This window comes from Wolffia australiana, chromosome 6, assembly GCF_029677425.1.
Source record: "Wolffia australiana isolate 7733 chromosome 6, ASM2967742v1".
In the NCBI taxonomy this organism is placed as follows: Eukaryota; Viridiplantae; Streptophyta; class Magnoliopsida; order Alismatales; family Araceae; genus Wolffia; species Wolffia australiana.
This window is the reverse complement of record NC_135840.1, coordinates 8,239,577-8,249,777: the sequence shown is the minus strand read 5'-3', so window position 1 is coordinate 8,249,777 and position 10,201 is coordinate 8,239,577. Positions and strand designations below refer to the sequence as shown.

At 35.4% G+C, this 10,201-nt stretch overlaps 1 protein-coding gene across 1 annotated transcript; it reads right to left on the bottom strand.

Moving 5' to 3' along the window:
* Positions 1-3,272: 3,272 nt before the first annotated feature.
* LOC144704759 (transcription factor GTE1-like) lies at positions 3,273-8,801 on the bottom strand. The gene is made up of 9 exons (XM_078577284.1): positions 8,539-8,801; positions 8,196-8,435; positions 7,230-7,307; positions 5,887-6,111; positions 5,695-5,793; positions 4,712-4,770; positions 4,382-4,532; positions 3,652-3,804; positions 3,273-3,562 (listed from the first exon to the last, which is right to left on the bottom strand). Exons 1-9 carry the CDS (start codon positions 8,662-8,664, stop codon positions 3,548-3,550), a joined length of 1,146 nt encoding a protein of 381 aa, XP_078433410.1. The 5' UTR covers positions 8,665-8,801; the 3' UTR covers positions 3,273-3,547.
* Between the last annotated feature and the right edge of the window lie 1,400 nt (positions 8,802-10,201).

The following is a 10,201-nucleotide window of genomic DNA, read 5'->3' as shown; positions in this document are numbered from 1 at the left end:
GTGTCATAGGGAATGTTTTATGTTTCTGGCTTTTAAAACAAGCATCATCTTTGGTGGGACATACCTTAGAGTGAGTATTGGTAATATTTACTAGTGAATTGTTTATTGAAAGAAATTTAAAAATTATATCCTTGAATATCCTAAAATATCTAAGAAAAATTTTGTGAGTCTTGTAAACAGTCCAATATTCTTTATAGTTTCAAAAATTATCAAACTTTGTTAATCATGATTTACAACTTTGCTACTTATTTAACAATCAAACTTACAAACTTATGCTAAACTTTAGCTTTAAATAGATGTACATGTGATTTTCGGTAAGTTGTTTTTTTATTCTTTCTCCAACATTGGTCTAAATTTACTTCCTAATATCCCCGATATTTTACTCCATTGGACATCTAAGAATTCTGAAAATTCTAGTTCATTAATAAATTAAATATATATATATATCTCTCTCTAAAAGTGTCTCTACAGTACTAAATAAGAATTTCATCTGTATTTTTTACTGCATTAATAAATTCAACCGATCTCTCTAAAAAATTAGGTACAGTACCAAATAATAATTTATCTGCAATTTTCACCTCATTTATTGAATCTCTCTCTAAAAATTTTTTAGAGTACCATAAATTGGATCCCTCTCTAATTTTTTACTTCATTCATAAATTGAATCCCTCTCTCTGAAAAATTATCTCCAGAACCAAATTATAACTTATTTGCAAATTTTTGCCACATTACTTGATCTAACCTCTCTGTAAAAATTGTTTACAGTACCAAATCAGATCTTTATCTAGAAATTTCATATCAAAAAAATTCTATCTTTCCATTTAATTTTCAACATCATCCTTTCAGATTTTTTTCTATAAATTTTACAACATAAAAGTTTTTAAATCTATTTCTGCAAAATTATCTACAACATCAGTTATTTCAGAACGAACCAAAGGCACACCTTTTACAATCTGTCCTCACTTTCTGGATCAATTTTAAATGCAGATTCATATCTTTCTCTACAAACTTCACAACACTTATCTCACAGGCCTATAATCTTCAAGATCAATTTCAACTCTCTTTCTAGAAAATTGTCTACAACATCAAGTCATATATATCTCCACAAATCTCACAGCCCTACATTTTTTTGCTCTCTGTTAAATTGTTTACAACATCCATTCAGATCTTGATCTGGAATTCTATAAATCTGTTTTGAATTACTGAACATTGCATTCTTTACAAATTCTGATAATAGTTTACATTACATCTCTTTCTCGCTCCGGAAATTTTCAACGATTCTGAAGTTTGAGAATTATTGTTTACATCACTATAAGTGGAAAACATTTATTAGATCATTATTGATCTAAAGTCAAATATTCTAAACATCCTAAATTTTTTTTCTATTTAAGATATACAAAGTCCAAAATCTGTTTAGAAATTCTTCTACTGAATTCAAACTCCCTGAATTACCTCTGCAATCTTTATTAAACTGAATGTCCTATTTTGTGGTGAACTCTTTGAAACTTACCTACGAGACTTTTGGATGATTAAATAAGAAGAATCTTCAGACACCGGTTAACATCCTAAGCAAGAAAGGAGTCACTAGAGGTTCTCCTGGAGACAACTTAAAGGGAAGAGCTGTAGATACCCAATTCTAGATATCTTGAGAGTCTTGTGAGAAGAGTGCAAAGTGTACAAATTGGATCCATAACTTAATCTAATAGTTAAGCTAAAGATCATTCAGGGTCTTAGTGACTCCTTTTCTTTGGATTACAGAACCAAGTAAGTTGGTTTCCAAACCAGGGTAAAACACTGTCTTAGAAGTAAGAAGAACAGTGAGTGTTGATCCAGAAATGTAGAATTGAAATTAGAATAGGACAAGAGGTAATATTTTTACCCTTCCTATATATTTTTTTTCACTATTACTTGTCCATTTTGTCTTCCAAGAAATGGGTTCTTTCTTTTTAGTCCAAAATTATACTACACAACAATGCTTGAATATCCTTTTCCTTCCAGAGCTGTTGCAAATTCAAAAAATGGTTAGGTCCCTTTAAAACAAACTAAGATAAGCCAGCACAAGGAAAAAATTGGATTTGTCATTTCTCTTTGCATGCGATCTCACGGTTCTCAAACTGATGAGATCCTGATAGTATGTCGCCCACTTCAAAGATTCATACTATCTGATAGCAATACTTTAATCAAAGAGCTGTCTTTCGCGAGCTATCCAGCATTGGGTCACAGTCACATGGAGGTTGATTTGCACTGACCTAGCAGTGGCATCTTCAATAATTTTTGGGAGTTAAAATAGCTTTTCAACATACTCGGTAGTGGATATCGCCCATAAAAGAGAAAAAAATCAGAATAAGTCATTTTAAATGCTCCTAAAATAAATAAAACAAGGGGATATCTGACAGGGAGGTCACAACTAGTTTTGTATCCAAGGGCTTAGTGATAATTACTGAATACCAACAGGAGCTTCTCCTTGTAAAACAGAAACATGCCAGTAGGGACTACATCTTAGTTGCTGGCCTTGTCCATCTACACTAGCTAACCTTTTCAATTCCAGATATCACAAAAGAAATAGAAGATGGGGCTATAGCTCAGTGATGTTTGTGCTCACCTTCCGAGGCCACTCCACGTCAATCTCAAGTATAATACTATTATCCCAAGGTAGGAATAGGAAGTTTGTTGTTCGGCGCCGAACAAACAGTATTCCTGGACAAACGAACCGGTGAAAATCTATGTTCATGTTCGTGTTCATGTGCGAACCATTCGCAAACACATGGCATTTTGAGGGAAATTTTGACTTTAGCTATCATTAGCATCCAACTGCTTCGAAATGAAGGAGAGGGCACTGGTGGCTCTCCGAAGGAAGGCTGGGGGGAGGGCAGGCGCTGGTGGCTTGCTGAAAGAGGGGGGACGAGAAGAGGGGGGGGGGGATTGGGATTTTTTTCTTTTGATTTGCAAACACGAACAAAGTAACACAATCACAAACATGTATTTTGGAAAAAAAACATTAATGACGAACCACCCTTTGTGATTGTTCTCTTATCGGTGTTCACTGGCAAAGAACAAACCTCACATCTTTAGACTCAAGCAATCACCCCTTAATGGTAGAATATACCAATTGGATCCTCCATATGCGATCCACACCCAAATGTGTTTCTATTTATAAAAGTTTTCAATTCTCCACACTTTATAAGCACTAAAAATTATACGGAATGACTAAAATTTATTGACTCTTGAATATGTAAAAGGATAAGGTGAATTCATGATGTTTCAGATTAAAATGTCGACATAAATCAGAGCTTTATAATATACAAACCATATGTTTCCAGTCCCTAATGAGCGGATTCAAGTTTTTTTAAGGCCCAAAAGTGGGTTTCTTGAGTTCCTCGGAACGACCATCATAAATAATGTCAAAATTATTTTCTTATTTTAATTTATACAAAATATATAAACTAACCTGTTTCCTACCAGCTTCTTGATAAAACGTGTCAAGATACAATGCTGCAGACCATCTTATTAGAATCAAACAGCCTGCTTGAACGGCCAACTTCCACAGCTATTTCCCTTCAACCTGAAAACAAAAGTTCTCAGTAACAATTTTGAGAGTCATGTAAGATCCGAGAACAGATATTATTCAAAGAGAGAAGCATCTGATAAAACCTTTTTACTCCGTTTTTTGGCTGTCTTAGCGAGAGCGTCGCAAATCTCTTTCTTCCGTTTGGAGTTTTCCTGACTCTTCGTCGCAGAGCCTTTTGCCTGTACTTCCAGTGCTTTCTTCACAAAGAACTTAAGCCTCCACAGCGTAGATTCACTCTGGTAAGAAGATAAATTACTTGAAATATCAAGGAAAACTAGATTTTGCAAAAATCTCCATCTAAGATCTGTGAACCAAGGATGATTTTTTTATTAATTCAACCTTTTTATTTACTCCCTTTTAAGGCAAATCAAAGAAAATCAGAATAGGAATCCTAATATGGAATCCAAATATGGAATTACGAAATAACACTACTTCAATCAGAGACCATCATAAAAAGTTTTCAAGTAACTGAACAGGTTCCCTAACAATGGAATTGGAATACGAATTCTCAAGATAAAGTCATCAGATGGAAATTACACTAATACCCTTACTTCCATCAGAGACAATCTTAATACGCTCATATACACAAGATAAGCAATCCAGATGACATAGACGCCCTCGAATGATCTGTGCGCACATTTACCAATAAAACCTACCGAATCATCATACCTAATGAACACCCCACCGTCAATGACTAAGTTTTACATCTGGCATTGTCCAGTCTTCTTGTTTTAACGGCAAGTTAGAAGATAATTTTATTTAACAGAGAGTATGAATGGAACTCCTCAGAAAATGTCAGGAAGGGATTAATACCAACGCATCCATGTCCAGATCCACCTCTTCAGCTGTGGCTTGAAAGCTGGGGTTATTTTGGGCAATAATATCTAATGCTCTGTTCAAATCTTCGGGGGACAACTGGCTGAGACCTGCACCAAGTTTTCTTTTCTCTTCTGTCGACATTTTCCTGAAAACAAGTCTAATGGATCAGAATAGTATAAATATTGAATAATTTATAATTGCTACATAAGTTTTCTAATATGATAAACTCAAATTGAAAAATTATTCCTGCGCTTGTTTATCCAAGGACTAGTCCAACAAAAAGGGTGGGGATCAAAGAGACTATATATTGTGGTTAGCCTTTACCTGCACTTGCACAGCAACGTTTCTCTAAGTTCGTCTAATTGCAGGAACACAGCACTCAGCTGAAAAAAGAGAAATTAAGGGATAAGTAAAAATAATGAGAGCAAACAAGAAGTTCACTTGAAGTAGCCGTAGACAAATCGGGAGGCGACAACAGAAGTAAACTTGTACATTTTCATTCTGAAAGATTTTATCCCTCACAAAAGAATCAAGCCGCTTTTTATGCCCAAACAATAGAAGAACATGATGAATTTGCATAGCAAACTAGAAACTGGATGTAAGATGTTTGAGGAACTAATTTTCACCCTCCTCAGAGACAGTGAAGAGAGGATGATACGTCATTATTGTCCTCAACAATTGTCTGGGTCAGGACAACGATGAAAAAGTCATCATCATCCTCACTTGTCGGACGCAAGGAGAATGATGAAGAAATCTCGCTACCGTCTTAGAGGCAGACAATGACCAGGGTAATGATGATGAATGGCGGGAAAAATCCTCTCCACCCGTGTCAAAATCTTCTATTCCTTGTTCAAGATGATGCAATGATGATGACAAATCAACATCATATTTTTTTCAAAAAAAGCATCATACTTGTTATTCATCTGGGCCTGGAGAGTATGAAGAAATCATCATGGTTTCCATCATCTTAACAACAAACAATGACGTGGACCATGACATTGATAATGAAAGGATGAATACCCTCCCCCCCTGCCGCTGAGCGCTTCTTGTTCTTGGTTCAGATGACAAGATGACAATGAGAAATCATCATTGTTATCTTTATTCGTCTGATGACTAGGATATTACTTGAAAATCATAAGAAATCACATCTCTAACGTTTTCCCAATGCAATCCAACAGTTAAAGAACTGCACAGAGATCATTCATTTTTCCTGTTATTGGGAGTCATTACAGAGATCTGTTGCGTACCAAAAAAATGAGTTTGGAATTTTAATCATCATGTAATGTAAAAATTTGAAGATCATGTACCGCACTATCAGTCTCCTTAGCTATTTTCACAATGGCAGCCTCTTGAGCCATTTCCATTTCTACGAGGGCCTTTGCTTCTTCCTCCTTCTGCCTGGTTTCCTGAAAAAGGAATAAGGCAATAATAATAAATATTAGATCTAAAATGTGTATAAATACAATAAATTTAACAGCTACTTGAGCACAACATTGAACCTCTTCTACAACTTTGGGTAACAGCTGGAGCCATTTCTCCTCAAATTTTTCAAGTAATGTTCTAGCCATCTGATGAACATCATTTTTCTCGTCATTGTAGGTCATTGCATTTGTAAAAACCAATCTGACATCAGAATATATCTCTCGAACGTTTTTATATCCACTGCCATCTCTCACTTCCATCTTTTTCCGTATTGTTTCGAAATCCATGGGCTTCTTTATAATCTGAAATAAAAAATTTAAACTCATTTGATTAGAAATGGTATATAACAAATAAATGTATAAGCTAAAAAAATCTACAGACAATAATTTAGAAATTCTGAGAACCGCTGAACTTTTAACGATGCAAACTTTTCAGGTAAAGCGCGGATAAGGGTTCTCAGAAATATATCAATAATCTTTAAATTTAAAAGACCATAACGGGATAATGGTTCCACATGAGGAGAAATACGGCATTAAATGGAAAAATGATAGATTTTAATCTGAACGATGAGATTTTAGATAATTGCGAATTTATCTCTTTGCGATAATGAGTAAGCGAAAGACAGAATAGAAGTGGTCAAGCCAAAAGAAACAGAGAAGTAAAATATTTTGCACAAAATTTGGAAAAAAATTAAAATGATGAACTCCCACAAACAAGAAAATTTATAACTGATTTCTTGCAATCATGGAAGTATTAAGCAATAATATTTTTAAAGCATTTGAGCCCTTCAGAAAATCACAACCAAAGCGAAAGATTGAGCAATAGAGTTTTATTAATAAGTTAAGACATATCATGCGAAAGCTGAATAAGACAGGCAAAAAAAACTGCTCGCCCGCTAAGTTCTGAACATCCTCAATTTTCAAGAGCTCCAGAAAAAAGTACTACCAGAGAATCTATAGCAAAGCTCGTAGTAAAGATAGATCCTTCAATCCAGAATACGATTCAAATTTTACAAAATTTATCATAATGACAAAGAATTTTCCCCAAATCTTAACAAACATAACTGTTCAAGACAAAAAGGAATACAGAAAAGAAATTAATACCAACTGTAGAAAGCAAAAGTATTACATAGGAAAAAACCTATGAATATCCATGAAAAGAAAAGAATGGGATTGAAATTGCCGACCATCAATGCGGGAATTTTGAAGCTTTCAAAACAGGAACGAACGACTTTACCTTTTACCATTATGCCATCTTTGACATCAATCATAAATCCAGCGATAAAAAATGGTTATGCATGATGAATCGTCATTGCTGCAAACATTATCCTATTTCAAATACACTTTTCTGACCAGGACTCAATAGAGGACTTGCCATCTAGATGAGAGATGTTTCATGGGGAAAAAGAAATGGACTTTACATCAAAATAATCATGGAGATCAAGGCCTTTGACATCAACAGGTTGCAAGAACGGCCAAGCCCACTTGTGCTGAGAGATCTGGAAGTAAGAAATTTTGCATGTTAAATGGGTTTCATCATTAATATCTTTTTTCACAGTTATACCCTCTATAAAGTGGTAAAGTGTAAGGTAAAAAAAGTAAGCAAAAGTTGGCCGCCTGAATGAAGAAAATTAATTTGCAGATAAAAAAGAAACCATGTCAAATCAAAATTTCTTCGATTTCCAGTCTAGAATCTAAACAGTAATGGTAATGAACTAGTTAACTAGGATAATCATTTTAATGTTCACAATTCTACAATAGGAAAGATATAACTCAACCTGCACTTACAGATATTACTAAACTCGTGGGACTGTATTGATGGATCCAAACACGGACCTATCGTACAGTTAAAAGACCTAGTTTTATTGCAATCATATGTCTCTTGAAACTAGGAGGAGGCGGGAAACAACTAGTTAATAAATGCGTTGGCAGAGAGGGTCATCAATTCATTTATCCATTGATTCAAGCTATCCCCAGGGCGAACTTTTAGTTTTATTGCAGTTCTTGTCCGAAATTCTATGCATATTGATTTGAGCAAAAGAGAGATATTCGGATTTCGTTGCAGCAATTTTCTCTCAAAGATTAAGGATTTTATCAGGTATTGCTTAAAATCCACGTCTAAAATTGGAAACACGCAAATTGATATGCACAGAATAGTTGACGACTGTTATAAAAAACGTCAACTTTCAACTGAAAGAGAGCAAATGGAGCCTTTGTGCAGGAAACGCAAACATATGCTCTGATGTGTCGCTAGAGTAAACAAGAACTGGAAAAAAGAGAAAAATTAAAACAAAAAACTGAATTACAAAAGAAATAATTAAGGAGAAGACCATCTACAACAAAACTACTCTACGCTCAAAGAGGCACTGAGAAAAGACAAATCTTACCTGCCGCAAGATTGTGCCAAATTGTCGCATAAGCTCCTGCATCCTTTTAGTACAACCCGAGTCCTTGCGAGGAACATCCAGGGGCTTCATTTTTCCCAACGCAGAAGCCTTCTCTTTCTCTTTTTCTCTCTCTTTCGCAACGGAGCCCGCGCCACCTCCCGACGCTTTCGAACTGGCTACATTGCTCGGCCTATTTTTGTTCGAGTAGAACTGGGAAACCTCGCCTACCTTTTGCTCCAGCTACACAAATCATCGATGCCGGTAAACGAAAATCTCAGCACAGGAAAAACATTCAAAACGAAGAACAGAACACAAATAATTCAGAAAAACGAAAGAACACTACCTCGTCCACCTTCGAGGCGACCTCGTCGACTTGGTGCCGGGCTCCGTCCTCGTCCGTGTCGGCGACAACCGCGGAAGCAACTTCGTTGACGAAATCATCCCCTCGCCGGACTACGCTTCCGGCCATCTACTCAGATTCTGAAATTTCTCGCGAAGATCGGAGATGCCGCCGCGCTCGATTGAACCGCGGATTTCTCTCTTTGAATCGCCCCCATTTCCAGCCAGGAAACTACTTCTCGACTGAAATCACGACAACGTAGAAAGAAGAATGAAGAACAGCATTTTATAGTACTTAGTCGTTGACCCGCGTTGACCGTTTAGTTCATTGCTAGATGCCATGTTAAACATACCTTCTATATTATTGTTAACCTTTCAGTCAATATACATTAAGCTTATGAATTTTATAGTTTTCTTGAATGTTTGTGCGTACCGTTTTAAAACCCATGTATAAGAGTTTGTATGCGTTGATTAAATTTATTTCAATGGTTTACTTGTATTTTTAAGATAATAGAGAATGAGAATAAGACCAAGAAATGAACGAAGAGACACAGGTTGTTTAATTTATTTTTATCTTTTTTTTTGGATTCATATTCTATGATATATGGGTGTTCTTTTCTAGTGTTTATATTGAGTGCAAAAGTTTGAAAAAAAATCGAAGTTGTGCTGACATCAGCTATTTGTTACATAATCAACATAATTCAGGTACATAGTGTATATATTTGTTAGTCTGTATCTAAAGGGAAAAATTAAAATTTCGGATTTAAATCTAAAAAAAATTAAAAAATCTTTTAAATTATTTCACATTCATTTAAATATAAAGATCCAGTTTTCGTTAAGGAACTGTTAAAATGGCTTGTGTCCTAATAAATTTATTAGGATCAACATAATTCATTTGAATCTTACATCCTAATAAATTTAAGATAAAATTTGATGGATTTCATAATATTTTTATGACATTACCTTTATCTCATGCTTCACATGATAATTTTATGGTAAAAAATATTTAGAATAAGACCAAGAAATTAGAAGAGAAAGAGAGAGTGTGATGTAGGCTAGAAACATTCGACATCTGAACTAAAGAAAATTATTGTTTTTTCACCAGTCCCAGCACCCGTTTTCATCTGAATCTCAATCGACTTCGTAACCTGCCCATAAACTGGCCCCTTGAAGAACATTCTTCAAGAAATTTTGCTCTTGCTCGTAAACACTCCTAATGTCGCGCTCCATACGGGGGAAATTGTATGTTGTTAAGAAACACCTATCAAAGGCAGAAGTTTACGAGCAGGCGCGACTTTAGGAGCATGGGCTACTTATTTGTTAGTTGGTTGATTCTAGACAAACTAATTCGGAGCAAACTACTGTAAACTTATGTTTATATGAGTTATGAAAGGCACGACTTTAGGAGAAGAGCAAATAAGCAACTTTATGAGCAAGCATTCTCATGCCGCTTCGGCGGCGCTTTTCTTTCAGAACCTTCTCCTCGTTCTAAACTGGAGTGCTAGTAGACTCGGGGAGGGAGCAAGCGAAGCATGTCATTCATTATGGAAAGAAAGATACCATTCCTTTAGAACCTCTTTGTTGGATCGCCGGTGCAAACACAGTGGTCTTTAACCAAGACTAGGAACTAATAGAACGGCTTGTATAGTAATAAATTTATTAGGATC